This window comes from Episyrphus balteatus, chromosome 3, assembly GCF_945859705.1.
Source record: "Episyrphus balteatus chromosome 3, idEpiBalt1.1, whole genome shotgun sequence".
Classification (NCBI taxonomy): Eukaryota; Metazoa; Arthropoda; class Insecta; order Diptera; family Syrphidae; genus Episyrphus; species Episyrphus balteatus.
In genome coordinates this window covers 101,316,917-101,334,934 of record NC_079136.1, presented here as the reverse complement: position 1 = coordinate 101,334,934, position 18,018 = coordinate 101,316,917, and the positions used below count along the sequence as shown (strand labels likewise).

General features: G+C 31.9%; 1 protein-coding gene across 7 annotated transcripts in view; it reads left to right on the top strand.

Annotated features, from left to right (window-relative positions):
- The window catches only part of LOC129912978 (TBC1 domain family member 4), a 56,357-nt gene extending 41,485 nt beyond the window's left edge, over positions 1-14,872 (top strand). For 3 of the 7 annotated variants that reach the window (XM_055991266.1, XM_055991271.1, XM_055991270.1), the window contains 10 exons: positions 5,537-5,812; positions 5,880-6,355; positions 6,435-6,542; positions 7,716-7,769; positions 9,856-10,740; positions 10,795-10,940; positions 11,005-11,597; positions 11,660-12,082; positions 13,751-13,897; positions 13,965-14,872. In XM_055991266.1, coding sequence (XP_055847241.1) covers positions 5,537-5,812; positions 5,880-6,355; positions 6,435-6,542; positions 7,716-7,769; positions 9,856-10,740; positions 10,795-10,940; positions 11,005-11,597; positions 11,660-12,082; positions 13,751-13,897; positions 13,965-14,813 — 3,957 coding nt within the window. In that variant the 3' untranslated portion in view covers positions 14,814-14,872. The remainder of the gene's footprint in view (positions 1-5,536; positions 5,813-5,879; positions 6,356-6,434; positions 6,543-7,715; positions 7,770-9,855; positions 10,741-10,794; positions 10,941-11,004; positions 11,598-11,659; positions 12,083-13,750; positions 13,898-13,964) is intronic. The other 4 variants (XM_055991269.1, XM_055991272.1, XM_055991268.1 and 1 more) reach the window with 3 other exon arrangements.
- The last annotated feature ends 3,146 nt before the right edge of the window (positions 14,873-18,018 follow it).

The window sequence follows — 18,018 nt, the reverse complement described above, 5'->3', positions numbered from 1 at the left end:
CACAGCCCACCCTTAGTTCAAAAATTATGAAAAATTTTGCATTTTAAATATCTCCCTAAGGGTAGACAAACGACGATTTTTGGTGTATGATAAGAACTGGAAGTGGAAAGTCGACAGAAGTATAAATTTTTGAAAATAAAGTAATTTTTCCCATGTGGCTGTCTTTACTGCTATGAGGTATCTATTGTTTGTTTTATTACCGATATCATGCGTTTTTTGTTCTAATTTTGCTACTGAATTTTTGTAAGGTTGTGTACTGAGCAGTGAAAAGTATTCGAAATTGTTCTCTGCTCAGTAGAAGAGCAGAGTAATTAAGAGCAGCCATCGCAATAGCAGCCTCAGCCCTTAATGTGGAGTTAAAATGTCGTGCAAAAAAGATTGACATTTATTCCGAGGAGTAAATCTCTTAAAATATATTTGTATCTTAAAATAAAATGCACGACTGAATCGCATTTACTTGCTCTTCCGGTAAAATTTTCTTAGAACATTAAACCTTTTATGTACAAAATTATACCTATTAAATTAATTTTATAATAATAAAAAAAATATAAAATTTTGTTATTAAAATTACAAAAACATCAATTAAAATTGTCTTAACCTCTTAATGAAGTACCGATGCGTTCGTCAGTCAGTCTGTTCGTCGTCGGTTCGCCTGTGCATCCGCTATACCTATATCGAGCCACACCCAACGCGTGGACGAATTTTTGATTTGTCTTATCCGTGGGAAATTTGTCCGATTTCATAAAAATCGGAGAGTTTTTACCTGTTGGAAGCACACCTCAAAGTATGATTCATATGAAATCGGAGAATTTTCCGCTCGAAGGGCCGAATGTTTCCTATACAAAATTTTCTAGCTTGGCCAATTTTCTCGAAAAAGTCTCTTACGGTTTGAAATAAGATCTGTAATCCGTGTCAGCTCTTCCCGTATTGCTCAAGAAACAATTTTGTTTTATATTATAAAAGACAATAACAAATTAAAAAACCGCCCCGCTAACTGCCGTGCTACACAAGCTTCCCTCATCCCTGCAACTTATCATTCCTTCATTCCCTATCCAAACGCTTCCTTTCCAAATTTTGAACCTAATCATATTTCCTATTCATCCACCTTGCCGATGTAATACTTATGATAAAAATCAACATACACCCAAGCCTTCACTCGCAATTTTTTACTTTTAAAAGCTGTTTTCCTTTGTATGACTTAAAACTAATTAATTTTATTTGGACTTGTTTTAGAAATTTATTTTGAAATATTTGTATTTCTGTCCTCAACTTTAGCCCTTTAGTAGCTATTAGCCAAGCAATTATGTACATTGTACTGTGTGTACACGTGATCTGGTCGTGCATTTTTTTTTGTGTTCAATTCTATTTGATTAATTCTGATCACTTGGTTATTGAATGATAATTTGGTGGATTTGTCAAAAAGTCTGCTATTCTCTGAAGCAGATGTACAAATGTACAATCTATACCATTTTTCTATTGTTTCTTTAAGTCATTTCAAAAATTAGAATCGAGTCGAAACGGAGACAAAAAGGTGCAATATTGTGTTGCAGTAAATACATATCATATATCTAATAATGTTAATGATTATAAATCATTTGTTAAAGAGTGAATATATGTGCATTGTTTGAATAGAATAACGAGTACCGTATGGTTTATCTTAAACAAATTTAGACAGAATGTTTTGGCTTTCGAATGTGCCAATTTTCTTAATCGGAAAATGAAGACATTAGATTTGAGGTTTTACGTTGAGAAAGAGGTATATTTGACATTTGAAAGAGTCAACATATTTTGTATACACTTATAGTCCGAGGTATAGCAATGTTATGTTCTAAGAATTGATTTTTATAATGCTGTTTCTTTAATATTTGTTTATTGCTGAATTCATTTCAGCATTCATTGCTTTTAGTACCTGAAAGCTTTTTGATTAAGGTTTTTTTTTTTGTAAAGATTTACTTCCATTCTTTTTTTTTATAAAAGTTTCTATAGTAAACAGACACTACAAAATGGGTGGCCATTTTGTTCTGTTGTATCGGAAAGAAAATTATGAAATTTTTTTGTTCCGTAGAAAACTTTGGAGACTTAACAAAAATATGACGTTGCGAAGGGCAATATTTGGGGAATCCAAATTTTCTCGCGAAATAGATCTTCGAAGGGCTCAATGTTTTATTAAGTCTTTATATCTGATCCGGCGAATTAATTTTTGTTTATCGTAATTACGCTGTGTGAAAAAGAAGTTAAATACCTACACTTTTCTGGGGATCTAATACATTTTCTGAGACTTGTTGAACTGCATTTATACCTACAGGGTGTCCCAAAAGTAATGGATCAAACGAAATATGCTAATAGGCCAACTTAAGGGCTCTCATAATTTGGTAACTTGTTCATCCCAAATCCTTACGGTTTTCGATTTAATGCAATTCTTGTGAAATTTTGAAAAATTCCTACTTTGCAACAGTACTTTGCTTCCTCCGCCCCAAATTGATTTTTATTTTTTATTATTCTTTCACTGTTGCAAAGTAGGAATTTTTCAAAATTTCACAAGAATTGCATTAAATCGAAAACCGTAAGGATTTGGGATGAACAAGTTACCAAATTCTGAGAGCCCTTAAGTTGGCCTATCGGCATATTTCTTTTGATCCATTACTTTTGGAACACCCTGTATATATTTTTTAATACTCCCAAAATCTGTATTTCCGGTCAAGAACCGGTACGAAAAACCGAAATCCAAGCTGACCGCAGATTTTACTAATGGCCGCCCTTTCGTTTGAATTAAAAATCAAGAGTTTTCAAAACCAAAAAAAAAAAATCCCTCAAAATGTAAACTTATTTTAAACAAAACTTCTATTTAAAAATAAAAAATGCATTTTTATCGCATCTATTTGCATTTCTCTTTAAGTGTATAAATTTTTCAAGTAAATAAGTACCTAACAGTAAAAGCTCTAACTTCTATCTTTTTATACAACTATCTTTTTATTTTGTTTACCTCAATTTTTTGTTATCTAACATTAACGCGTCGACATGTCGACCATATAACGAACGAATCTATTTTTTGGATTTAAAAATTTTTAAAACACAGATTCTGGAACACAGAAAATTTCCACATACAGAATTTAGAAGCCCATTGCTCAAACTATTGTCAGTTTTATAGATTATGTACGCGAGCAAGCATACACTTAAAAAAAATATTCTCCCACAGTTTCAAATCCTAACCAGACACGCTAGCGCCAACTAATAGCATGCGAAGAAGTCTTTTCTTTGTCATCTTTTGGCATGAGATTTATTACATTCGGTTTAAGAGTGCAACCGGCAATTTTCATTCTACATATTCGTCTATTTTTAAATTTGATTTTTGAGGATAGAAAATTATCTTACAAATCACGTTTTCAACAGCTGATTTTGTTCGCTAGTTCTCATGACAACAACAAAAGAAATATCCCAACATTTTTAAGTTACGTCATTGTTACAAAGAAAAAAAAAATATATTTCTTTTGTTTATCTAACAAAAAAGATTATGTTTTTTTTTAGCTAAAAATATGTAAAAAACCATTCCAGCCCAATGATATTAGAATTTATTTATGTGAAATACCAAAAGCTTTGGTGCTTTGCCAAAATTAATGTCAAATCTTGAGTTTATTATTATTGCATTTAAAATGTTTGATCTTGTCAACGAGAGGGAAAGAAATTTAGTATAAATGCAAATATGTACATGCATACAAAATAAGTAAAACAATTAATAATAACAAGGTGGAAAATCACACCACATCACTTCAAACTGAAATGTAAATTCCTTAAAATTTATTGGTACTATTCAAATCAATTAAACTTTTATTAAAATTCTACCATTTATGGTTTTATGTGATCATTTTTATCAACAAGTCAAAAAAAAAAGAACAGAGATAACATTAATATAAAAGAAATTACTTGATTCAAACATCAAACGTAAAATTTCAATCACCATCAGACACATTAGCGTCTTCAACTAATGGCTGCGAAAAAATGTTTCTTTGTCAATTTTTGGCAACAGACAAACAAATACCATTCCGTTCATGAGTGTAATCCACACTATTTCAAAGTGTGTCTCTTCATTTTAAAATTACGTTTATGAAAAAAAAATATGTACATAGGTACTATGTAATCACGTCGAGACCAGCTGATTTCATTTGAAATGATGACAAAAGTTATGATGTAAAATTCAATAGGTTTCAAAAACTTAATACAAAATAAAATAACCTGTTTAAGGACGAAGATAAGATCGATGTAGCTCTAGAAAGTATTATAATAGTATGTACAAAATTTTTAAAATTTTTAATACTTTTAATACTTTTAACTTAAATATAAAGGACCTCACACATTTTGTATGGGAAGTGGCCCTCGGTGAAATTGTCTGAAATTTTAGTATATTGTTCTCTTGAAGCTCCTGATCAAAAGTCGAAAAATGGACAGTTCTTTAGATAACTTGTTTTTTCTGATGACTATCTCAAACCTTTTATTAGGGATATAGTAACTTTCTGTATTGTGTTTTGCGTTATTTTTTAGTGGAATTCATATGTTTTTAGAGTCGCTGAAACCGAATTCTTTTTTGCCCTATCATTTCGGGTTTTCAAGATAACCTCAAAAAATGTCACAGCCTCGAAAAAATAATTGTTTTGATCTTCAAGTGCGACTATGTTAAATATATGTTTTTTGTGTCGCTGAAACCAGATTCGAAGTCTATTTTGCCCTATCACGTCATGTTTTCTAGATAACCTCGAAAAGAGTTCACAACCCTACGAACATCTTTTTTGTTGTAATCTAGAAAACCTGACGTGACCGGGCAAAATAGACTTCGAATCTGATTTCAGCGACCCAAAAAACATATAATTAACATAGTCGCATTTCGAGATAAAAAAAAAAAAAAATCGAGGCTGTGACATTTTTTGAGGTTATCTTGAAAACCCAAAGTGATGGGGCAAAATATACTTCGAATTTCGATTTCGGATTTGGTTTCCACTAAACAATAACGCAAAACACAATATAGAGAGTTACTATCCCTAATAAAAGGTTTGAGATAGTCATCGGAAAAAACCCCTTATCTTAAAAACTGTCCATTTTTCGACTTTTTGTCGATATCGACTTTTGATCAGGAGCTTCAAGAGAACAACATACTAAAATTTCAGACAATTTCACCGAGGGCCACTTCCCACACAAAATGTGCGGGGTCCTTTATTTTATTTATTTATTTTTTGAAATGCTTATACCATTAAGATATGTTATCTTATTAACTTTTGATTTTTACAATTATTTCAAAAAAGAAAAGTTGGATCTTGATCACCATTTATCATAACAAACGAAGCAGCTCTCTTCGCCACAGTTTATATTGTCTCAAAAAAATTATTGAAGTTATGCTTTGAAACTCATCTCCTGGCCTAAAAACAATGTGCTTTTGCTGTTTTAATCAAGGCTTATTAATACAGTTTCAACAATTTTCTATTATTATTAACCTTACAGCAAATTTAAATAACAGTGGTTTTAATAATTTCTCTGTACTTAATTCTAGATGGCGGAACTAATGCATCAAATGCGTGATCCAGCGCACACATTAGGCGGTTCCGTCGGTAGCATACCACAAACTCTGGTAGCAAATTCTGGATCTGGAAGTGATCAGAGTTTACAGAAAGCTCTTGGCAATGGTCTTCACTCAACACCAGCCACAAATCTCAAGCTGTCCGAAGCTGTTCGCAATGCTCCACACGATGCTAGTCCAAATTTGGTATCGTCAAAGATGACGTCATCCAAAAGTTACACCCACGGTTTGAGTAATTCAGCTGGAACGGTAACAATAATAATTAAAAAAATATATACTCATGATAATTATTCATTTCTTATATTTATATATGCAGGTACACATTCCAACAAGCACATCGGCTCAAGCTAATCTCTCGCTACTCGGCGACATCTCTCCCAATCATACGCACTTCTTTGAGGTCATGTACGTTGGCAAGATCCGAGTTTCGCACAAACGTGTCCCGTTTACGTTTATCGATGATGCTTTGCCAAAATTTAAAGCGTACGATGCTCAAAGATCCCGCCTCGTGCAAATGGGCACAAATCGAAAGATGTCGCTGAATAGCGCTGAGGGATCATTTGAGGTAACAAAAGAGGAAACAACATCAACTGGCAATAGTGAAGTTGATTCTGAAGAAGCTTCCGATGAGGGTTCGATAAAAAGTGATGGCAACGAATTGAAAAATGTTGAAATTGAATCTGAAGTTTTGGAAGATAATAAAATAAAAACGGAAGAAGACAACAAAGAGAACAAGTCCCCGAAACGATTAACCCGAGGACATAGTCAACTGGTTCTTCCAGTCAAGAGAGAGTAAGTTTTATTATTTTTTTTTTTTATTAATTTGGACTAAACGCTAACAAAAATATCTTGTTTAAATTAAAAAATAAAGAAATAATGGTGGTGAAGTTGATGGTGGTGGTGTAATAGTAGTTAATAAACCTCCAACTCCACCTTTAACAGCTCCAGTTCTACCAGAACAATACTCGGCTTTGGAGAAGTGAGTAACTACAGTTGTGTTGAAATGTGTGCCTTCGTATTGCATGACCTATTTTTTGTTGTTGTTTTTTTTTTCGTTATAAATGCTTTAGATTTGCTTGATTTCAAAGCAAAAAAAAAGGAGTTTATTGTTTTTTTTTTGCTGTTATTGTTTTCCCTACACAATAATTAATTTTAATTGAAAACACTCAGAAGCACTTATACAGCTTTAACTTTTTCTTCCTCATTTTATTTTTTTTTTTTAGACTTAGCCAAAATAGTATTAAAAAGCAATTTTTGGAATAAGTTTAACGGTGCCGCTCTTTATAAGACATTTCGTTGGAACAGGTTTTTAAATTATGAATATGAACTTATGGCCAAAATTATTTGACAGCTAAATAAAACCCTATTTTTCAAATTTATTAAAAATGTTCTACAAGGTTGTTAAATTCCAAAATTCCCAGTACCAAGCGTACTACGGTTACATAGGGCTCTTGAAAACCATGCCTCAATGTTTTTTTCTAGATCAACTGCAGATGCAGATTCATGTTTACAGCAATGATTGACAGTCAAAGGATTAAAAAGAAGTCAAAAACAATTTATTCAGTCAAGTTTTCGAGATATTTCAATATCAATTTTTTTGGATATTATTATTTTGAAAGTACAACCTGGAAAAAAATATTTTGGCGATTTTTGGTACTTTTTTTAATAAAAAAAGAAACGAAAATCAATACGGTCGGACAACCATAGTGAAAGTTATGATTCTTTTACTTTAAACAACTGTTTAAATTTAGAAAATGTGTTCAAAAACCCTGTTAATTGTAACCTTAACCTTGAATAATGCAATATTTGTTTTTATTAATTAAATGAAATTTCCCACAATTTGAAAAAAGTTAAACGTAACTGAGTAGACAAAAATCAAAAGAATACGATTGATAATTTTTAAAGTTTATTAAAAAGAATTCACTTCTGAAAACACAAATTCGAAATACAACATGTATTAAATGATAACACGCAAACAAAAAATCATGTTTCATTCAGTAAAACAGGAGATATTAATTTCGTCGTTCTTCCCATAGACTCGTCTCACTGTGTGATTGTTCGTCCGTGTTGATTTTGGTCTGTTTGAATTCATGTGTCGCATGTTAAAAATACGCCAAAATATTTTTTTAATTTTATGAACCTGCACTTTCAGGTTGGACCTTAAAAATCGCGATTTGCCTACGATAGATTTTTCTAAACTTTTGAGGTAAGTTATAGAATTTACAAAACTATTAGCATTCATTCCTGGGTTACATCCTTTTATGACTGGACTATTCAATTTTGTTCAACTTTGTTATTACACATAATATTAAATATTTAAAGATCATGAATCATTGACCCAAAACATACATAGTTGTTGTGAATAACAGCTTTTGTTTAACTAGCTGGTTCTAGGCTGTTCGAAACTTAAAACTACAGCTCTTTAGTTTTTAATGAGAAAATTTCTGTTGCGAACAGCATTCATTGGACTTGTATAAAGATTTAAAATAGAAATTTAAATTTTACTGGCCGGCATTTTTTAGCCACTATTTAGTCAAACAAAAATGTGGCAGTCTTTCAACACGTTGAAATCCTTAAATGTGTAATTAAATTTCGACAAAAATTGATTGAATTCATAAAAAGTCCCTATGTACTAGGAATAATAAATACAATCGAAATAAGAAATGTACTTTAACCTTGAGGATTAAAAACTGCCGCTCTAACTTGAATTTCTTCAAAAACACAAATTTTGCACTGGAGCGTACTAGAATCCCCTAGACTCGCAAATAGTATTCAAATTTTGTTTATTTTATTGTTTTCTGCTGATTCATAATATAAAAAATTCTTCTTCAGTAAAATTGGCGTATCCTTTTTATTGCTATTGAGCTTGGAATTTTCGAAATACAACTGCACAATCAGATCTTCAGATATTATGTTGAAATGATTTACCATTGGCCATGCAGACTTTTTAATTTGCACTATGCTTCTGCTCTTTTTATTTTGGAGAAGAAAAAATACATACGTCCACTATTCCATGGATAATGGAAGAAGTCTAGTTTAATATTAATAATTATTTTTTAACACACACAAATAAAAACTTGTTTAGTATTATTTCATAACCATTACAGAAGGAAAAGGTGAGATCGTAACTGAAACTGAGAGTAAAAGAATTTTTCATTTAACATAAAATTGAATTTCATTCTAAAGTAATTTTCAAACGATTGTTTTTTTTTGACATATGAATAGCCCAGTCAAATTGTATTTAAATTGGAAAGTAATTATCTTATTGGCCAACTCTATGCTTTTGCGGTCCTAAATATGGCTGCAGTTTTCCATACAAAATTCTTCCGACAACTATGTGAAAAAATACTGATCAAATATTGTTTTTTGTTTATCACTTGAAAAGTGAGCTTTCTTACATAACTGGGTTACATACATATGAATAGATTTAACTTAAAATCATTAAAAACTATAAAATCAATACTTTTTAAATACAACAAAATCTCTGAAACAAAATATTTTTGTTGGTTTTTCAAAAAGTGGTGATTTGTATGGCTCTTATGATCTATAAGTATTTTCAAAAAATAGGTGTTTACAACAGTTGTTTTTTTTTATTTAACATACATAAATCGTTTTTGAAATGAGGTTGAATAAAAAGCTTTAAACAAAAATAAAAGTAGGTTTTGTTTTCACTTTTTTAGTATTTTCTGGTGTTTGTCGTTAGAAATTTTGCTGTACAACTTCGGATTCCTATTTAGCACCCCATACTTAGGCATTAAATACAATTAATTGGACTTAAAGTATTTAAGGTTAACTTACAGTAATAGTCGTAGCTTGTAGAACTTGCTAAATAATAACTTCCTTACCATAATCAAACGTGAGGCCAAAATACGTGGTCTTCATTTTTATTTGATTTTATTCACCAATAACTTAAATATGTATGTGGTGTTGAATAAAATTTCAAAATTTAACGAACTTGATTAACCTGGAGTAGATTGGATTTAAGAATTAGTTAATTTCCGACCAAAAGCAGTCGAGCGACTCTAGTTAAGTCTGAAAATTGTACGAACTTATATTTTGTTTCTTTCTCATGGACCATCGAATCTTTTATTTTCACTTTATATATAAGTTTTATTTAAATCAATCTTTTCTTACTAACTAAAAAAGAAAAATAGTTGTAGCTTAACATTTTCAAAACCTCGATATAAACCCAATCCCCGTTTTTTTTTTTTAATTTAAATTTCTGTACATATATGGACGAGTGTAAATATAATATTCTATTAAATTCAATACTAATAAAACTCTGCTTACAGTATCCCCAAACAACGAGACCGCTCAGCTTCCTACGGCTGTATACCACCTTATGTTGAGCAAAATCGCACCATGGTTTTTTTGGTTGGTCGCTCTGATCTGCGACTAATATCGCCAGATCGCAAGCAAGTTCTACTCTATAAAGATTTCAAGGATGTAGCCAGCTGTGCTCAAGGCAACACACATGCCGATCATTTTGGAATCATATGCCGTGAAGGTCATAACGATGGTTACATCGGTTATGTCTTTAAATGTCAATCCGATCATGTGTGTGACGACATTGTTGCAGCAATATCGCAGGCCTTCATAACCTGCTCAGAACAAAAGAAAAAAGAAGCTAGTCAAGTGTTTTCATGTGAACATTGTCCAATGCTATGGTATCACAAACTCTGTTCAGACGTCGAAGGGCTCAGCGAAAAGAAAACACAGAATGTCATCTTTCGTCGAATAGAATCGTTAAGCGACGACGAGCAGGATACAATATGGGCCAAGTATTATGGTTCAGAGAAGACAAGCTCCAGCTTGGGCGAGCAAAACCAATTTCTTATGATGTTATTAAGGGCTCATTGTGAGTCACGGCAGCAAAGGCATGTGCATGACACAGCAGAAAATCGATCAGAATTCTTAAATCAATATTTGGGAGGAAGCACGATATTTATGAAAGCGAAGCGTTCTCTTACCAGCTCATTTGATCATCTACTTAAGAGAAAGGCCAGTAAAGATGACATTAATATTCCCCACAACGTGCGAGATTTTCACATCAAAGAGTCAAAAGAAGAGCCCAGCGAATCTCCACCAGAAGGATTCCGTTCACGATCAAATACACTGGGTTCGATAAGTCCAAATAAACCCAACGCTGAACAGCTTAAGTCACCGATGATGGATATGTGAGTAAATCTATAATTTCACAAGTGAAATAATTAAAAATTGTGTGGTTTTAGTTTTCGAAAAGTGGGCAATAACCCCAAAGAAAGTTCCACACATCAAGGTTCATGGCGTCAAGCTATTTTGAACAGTGTAGTTACCCCATCTAAAGCTAACGAAGGTGACCCTCAAGCTGAGTTCTTGTCCCCAATGAGAGTAATACGTAAGTTGAAAAATATTTATTAATTCTTTCATGTTCTTTTTGTAAACATAAGCTTTCATTTCAGAACAAAAATCTGGAAAACGTACGAAAGAAGAACTTCGAGAGCTTTGGCGAACAGCTATCCGCCAGACAATTCTACTTAATAGAATGGAGAATGAAAACGCTATGCTTCAAGCCCGACAGAACGAGAATGAAATCAAAAAAATCAAATTAGATTACGAAGAGATTTTACCATGTGATAAACAACTTATTGAACGCTGGGAAATGATTATTGAAAGAGATTCTGTTAAGATAACAAATAAAAAAGATCCCAGAGTTCTTATGCAAGCTATTAAGACAGGAGTTCCACGCTCGAAACGTGGTGATGTCTGGACTTTTCTTGCCGAGCAGCATTCCATGAATACCGCACCTGTGGATACAAAGAAGTTTCCTAACTTCAACACGCCCTACCATACGCTGCTGAAGAATCTCACTGAACATCAGCATGCCATTTTCATTGATTTAGGGCGCACATTTCCCAATCATAAGTACTATAAAGATCCTCTAGGAGTGGGTCAACTCTCGCTGTTTAATCTACTTAAAGCATATTCTATATTGGACCCAGAGCTTGGATATTGCCAAGGTCTAGGATTTATTTGTGGTGTGCTGCTTCTACATGTAAGTTTTTATATTTTATTTACTTGAAACAGATTTTAATTTTAATTATTATCTTTATTTAGTGCGATGAAGCAGACGCTTTCCAACTACTGAAACATTTAATGTTCCGACGACAAATGCGCACCAAGTACTTGCCAGATATGAAGAAATTCCAATTACAATTGTACCAATTATCAAGATTGGTTAAGGATCATATGCCCGATTTATATGAATGGCTTGATAAAAACGATGTCTCACCAACATTGTATGCAGCTCCATGGATTCTTACTGTGTTCAGTTCACAGTTTCCTTTGGGATTTGTTGCAAGAGTTTTTGATTTGCTTTTCTTGGAATCACCTGAGGTTATATTTAAATTTGCTGTTTCATTGTTGAGTGTTCACAAGGATGAACTATTGGCACGAGATGGTTTCGAGGAAATTATGGATTATTTAAAGAATGTTGTTCCAAAGATGACATCTGATACAATGGAACAAATTATGAGAATGGTAAGTGATTGAATAGAGTAGTTGACAAATTTTAGTTTCAAAAGCTAAGAATAATTGTGACAGCAAGAAAATATTATCTGCCTTTCATAACCTGAATCGCTTAATACAAAAAGTAAATAAATTTAGTTACAATGCAGTAACATACTCTTTCAATTATTCCTATGTAGCTGACTTAATATTTTCTGGCCGAATGGAAAAGCGCACATGCACTTTCTAATTGCAAAATACTCTGATGCATTGTCAATATTTCCTAAGGCACAGTGCCCATGTTATCAGTAGGCTCATGAGTAACAAGGTTATATACCAGGTTCAGTAGTGTGGTCCACGTTATAAGGCAAAAAAAATAAACCATATAATTCATTAGTTCCCCACGCATTATTTTGCTACAGACATCAATACCAACACATGCTGAAAGTTTTAGCCCTCACAAGTAAAAGGAAGAGGGCGCTCATCAGCTTTGGAATATTAGACTTTGCTACCCTTACCTTACCCTTAATATCTGATTATATTGTATTAGGACTTGGCTTGAGGTTGGAATTTGGCTTAAACATGATAAGCACGCATGTTCCCGACAACCATGTAAATGATTTTCATGTTTCTTTGGTTTTGAGTCACTAGCTCGTATTTCATTGATTAATTCTGTTTTGTTAACTTTAAGCAAAAAATACTTACAGACGAATTTAAATGAACAAAAATTATTATCTGTGAAAATATCACTTAACTATTGGTTTTTTATAAAAAACTTTACCACATCATAACTTAATCCACTTGATAAATCAAAATAAGAGTTAATTACTAGGCATGAGGACCCAGCTATAACAGCATGTGAGCAAAAACTTTGAGCCTGTTGAGCGCCCATTTACACTTCACCTAAAAAGCTGAAATTTCACGTGTGTAATACAAAACACATATGCAACCAATTTTTGAGTGGGGAACAACGGAAATGTAAAAACCAAAAAATTGGGCCACCCTAAGGTTCAGCCTACATCACACTAATCATCAAGGATGTGATTCAGTGATTCCTAAACATTTTTTGACAGGACTTTTGGAAGCGTCCGGAAGCATCTAAAAATATTGAAACTGTTTCATTGGTGTTATACATTTAGTTTTGGATATAAAGATCAATTCGTATTTTCCAAAATTGCAGTTTGCGCCAGGGGGTAGCAATTCCGGAATCAGGGGATGCTACTTATCTTTCCCATTTGAAAAAAAACATAAGATTAAAGTTTTATTAATTTTTCTGTAGGCACCCCAAAGCAAAATCTAGAGATGTTAAATCGTACCACCTAAACAGCACGTCGATATGATCTGAAACTGATACCCACTCTGAATTTTAATTATTTGCAATCGTTATTCATTCGTTAACTTTAAGTTCTTATCACTGAATGTTTTGTGATTGACTATTTTGTCATTAATTTGAGGGGCTTTTGCGCCCTCTGAATTAATGTTACTTACATATATTTTTTGTGTAACTTCTCAAAATCAGTAATTAGTGGTGCTATCTTAAAGTTTAAATCCAAATTTTGGTTTCAAGACTAGAAATTTTTTTATTTAGATGTTTTTTTTTATAAAATATTCTTACCAGTTATTTTTGATGTACATACACTGACGAAAAACGTTACCTTGTCCAGATTATTTTATAATTTTATTTTTACAATTTCCTTTAAGATCTTTACAATGGATATCAGCAAACAACTCACAGAATACAAAGTTGAATATAATGTTTTGCAAGAAGAAATCACAACTACAAAACATCATCTCGAGATGCTTAACCGCGAAAAGGCTCAAAGCCAACACTTGGAAACACAGCTACAGGTTGGAATGCAATTATTAACCATCATATACAATACTTACACCTAAATTTCTTTTATTAACTTTCCAGTTTGCTCAGTCCAGCATCGCTCAATTGGAAAAGACTCGTGCTTCACAACAAACACAAATAACAACACTCCAGTCACAAGTTCAAACTTTAGAATTGACAATCCAAACTTTGGGACGATTTGTCGGTCATATTGTGGAGCGTGACGTTGACTTAGAACTCCCAAGCGATGTTCGTAGAATACTACAACAATTGGATGATATCGAGAAACAACGTCGAAGACCATACTTTTCAGACCGTAAAATAAATAAATCCATCTCCGTTAATAGTCATTTGGGTTTCCCACTTAAAGTTCTTGAAGAACTGAATGAACGAGAAGAAGGTTCGTCACCTGTCAAAAAGAAGACACCATTCTTTGAGAATACTTATGAGCATCTCAGGCAACAACGTGCTGGAGGTGGTCCATCAACCCAAAATATTAATCAACAACAACAACAACAACAACAAAGACCTAACCGTTTGATTGATAGCAATACAATAACCGAAGGACACAGTAGATATGATGAGCTGAAGCTACCCACTCATGTCGATCGTGTTGTTAGTAATCTTAAAAGTCCAATTGAGGTAGACAGCGGTGTTGGAACACCGATAAGTCCACCACCATCCATTAGCATCAGCAATAGTAGCGGACAAAAGTCACCGTTAATAAATCGTCAAGATGTCGGATTGAAAATCGAAGAAATGCATCCACTGAGCATGGTTGGAGATGTAAATGTACGATTTAATGGCACAACTCAACTTAAAAGTTTTCGACCAGTACATCACTCTAAAACGATCTCATCGATGACATCGCCACAAACAAATGGTTCTAGCACAAGAACTGCTGAACCAGGGGCGGCAAGTCAAAGCTAACGGTTTTGATTTTTAACAAAACTCTTTCAGGGAATATTCCACAGCGAGTCTTTTTAGAAGCAAAATTTATTGCTCAACGCTTCTTTGAGTATTTCAAAATGATATTAAATCCTTGGACTCTTTAAAGATTGATAAAAAAGAAAAATCGATACACTCAACCGTAAAAAAAAATATGTACCTCTTAAAATGTATATGTATGTAATTTTGCCATACATAATCAATAATTTGCTATAAACACAGAATACGCAAGTGTGAAACACATAAAATATAATTTTTGTCCGCTTTTCACCAAATTCGTAGAAGTGCTTTAATTCATGTGAGGAAAGGAATATTTATACACTGTAGTCATTTAGTTTCTATATTAATGTTTATTTTCCATATTCATAGTAGAAAAAGTATTGTGTGTCATGAAAGTTTATAAAATAATAGTATTTTTTTTTAACATGAGTTTGACACTGTACTTTAAAAATATATAAAAAAACAGAAATCTGTTTTCATTTGCCTGCACAAAAGACACTGATAAAATGATTCAATAAGTGCTTGGAACTTTTTCTTCGATGTTGATTTTTTTTCATATATTTTCGAAAATTTGACTAATTTAATTGGTGTCCTGCCACTTTGCACAAACAAATGGGTAAATTTATTATTACATAAAAATACAACTTAATTTCCCACAACTTTATTTACAAAAACAAATTTTATGTAAAGCAGTTCTAGTCTCTCATTGATTCTTATTGTTACTTACAAGATTTTAAGTACCTTAAGTATGGTCTAATTGAGTTTTTATGAGGCATAAACGAATTTAAGTTCATAAACTGCAATATGCAGAGTGTAAAACCTATCACTTTCCGTAAAATCAACCTTAAAATAAATCTCACAATTTTATTATGCTTGGAATAAGAAATGTTTATCAACCAGAACCTTTACTTTGAAGCATCATGTTTACAAGTCTATAAGAACTTAGAACAAACAACAAAGAAAAAAAAAAAACATACCACAAAAAAAGTTATACAATTTTGCAATGTTTTTAATTTAATATTTATTATTTTACTATGTTCACTTTTTATTAAGTTTAAAGTGTATGTGTACTATAAAGTTATAAAATGTGATGAAGTTACAAAATGTTTTGTAGTTTAAAAATTAGATATTATGTTATTTTTTTCTAATTTTGTTTAGTTGGTTATTTTTATTTTATAAACTTATAATTAAAAACAAAAAACAATATTTTTAAGTTGCTTTAAAAAAAAATAAAAAATACTAGATTGGCTTAAATTAATCTATGATAGAAATTACAATCTAGACTTTATTTTAATTGTACAATGATTTAATTTAAACATTAAAAAATAAATCGAAAACCTAGAAAATGGCCAAGCTTTCCAAATGTGTGGTTTTTTAATAGATATGTTTATATAAAAAGATATGTCAAAACATAAAAAGAGACGAGTATAATATTAAAAGTTTTTTTATTTGTATTAAGCAAAGATCTGAAGATGAACTGAAATAGGTAAAAGTTCCCTCTCTCGTCATTGGGTAACTTGTCCATATCACATCGTAAGGAGTTTATTTTTTAATTTTAAAAAATCACTACCAATTGCGCTTCAAGAAAAAATAGATTTACTTTTGTACTTTTGCAAAAAAGTTAAATCGCCAGTCTCTGAAGGTAATTTGCATATCGATTTCAGTATTTGAATTAGCGTTCCATTCACATGTTTTCCCGAAGTTATTATATAAACTAAGGGGACAAACAGTCGGTGAACCACAAGGATGCGTGGACGAGTCTGAATTTATTGGAGTACATCTTTTTTATTGATGTTAATCAATACAAAATTAAAAAATAAATTTAATTTAATATATGTGTGGGACATGCAATAAATAATTGTAAACCCCCAGTTTCACTGTACATATTTAAAATCCAGTTGAACAATTTATTTGGTTTCACATTTTCGTTTAGACATTGAACTGAGTTCAATTTGTAGTTTTCGAAGTTTCTTGGGTTTCTTTTAAGGAGCTTTTAATTTTCGAGCTTTTTTGAAATCTATTAATTGAGGGTGTTAACTTTTTTAATGCTTTTTTATAACTGAACGTTAAAATTGCTAAAGATAAAACAAAAAAGTTGTTTCGTTCATAATTACGCTTACAAAGTTTTGAAAGCCTTTAAGAGGAACAGACTTATGCAGCTTATTCAAACCAGAATTAGATGCAAATACTCTATCTTACCTATACTCACAATAGTATTGGACAGGGAATAAAACAAAAATTGCGTTTGTGTGTTTCCATTGCTAATATATTCTTGTAATGCCTTAACTACATTTACTCAAAGAGTGAAAAAAAAACAAACAAAAGAGAAAATTTTCGCACTTATTTTATGATAGTTTTTCTACCTAGAAAACTTACAAAAATGATGAAGAAAGGTTAGATTTTGGTTAAAAGGAAAATAATTCGGATACTCTTTTTGTGGTCAATGTAGTTAAGGCTATGAGTGCATTTTCATAGGTGTCCACACATTTGACACATTTGTGTCATAATAAAATATACTTTACGCAAAACATACAGCCTATGAATGGTATCGACCGTTCTAAGGTTGTGATTGCTGACTCCGAAAAACTCCGAAAACTTAATTTATGAGCGCTTGAAAAATACTCGACTTAGATTCACTACCTATACCGAAAAAACTATCGAAAAACTCGTTCGTAATTAGCTTATTCAAACATCGACGAACAAACAATTTACATTGCTATAATTTAGTAGACTGTTGACTATGGTCAATGCCATAAAAAAATATATTGAAGTGGAAGTGCTAGCCATTTTCTGGATTATTTCTCAGCGAAATATTCGGCCCTGTCACGAATTCCATTCGTATCGGAAATTTGCTAGGATTCCCGAAAAAACAATCACGGAATCCGTTCGTATTGGGAAATTTCATACAAATCGTTAGCTTCGATCGGATTTTGTGATTGTTTTTTCGGTAATCGTAGAAAATTTCAGATTAGAATGGAATTCGTGATAAGGCCGATTATGTTTTTGTTCAATTATGGTTTATTTAAATCTTTTGCACTTTGTATAGTTTCTAGTTTTATTTCACAAAGTCAACTTTTTGGTACAAATATAATTTATTTAAGAATAAATAATCCAAATGAGGATACAAAACTCTTTTTATTAATAATTATTGTTAATTTTATGAGGCAAATATTTACATAAATAAAAC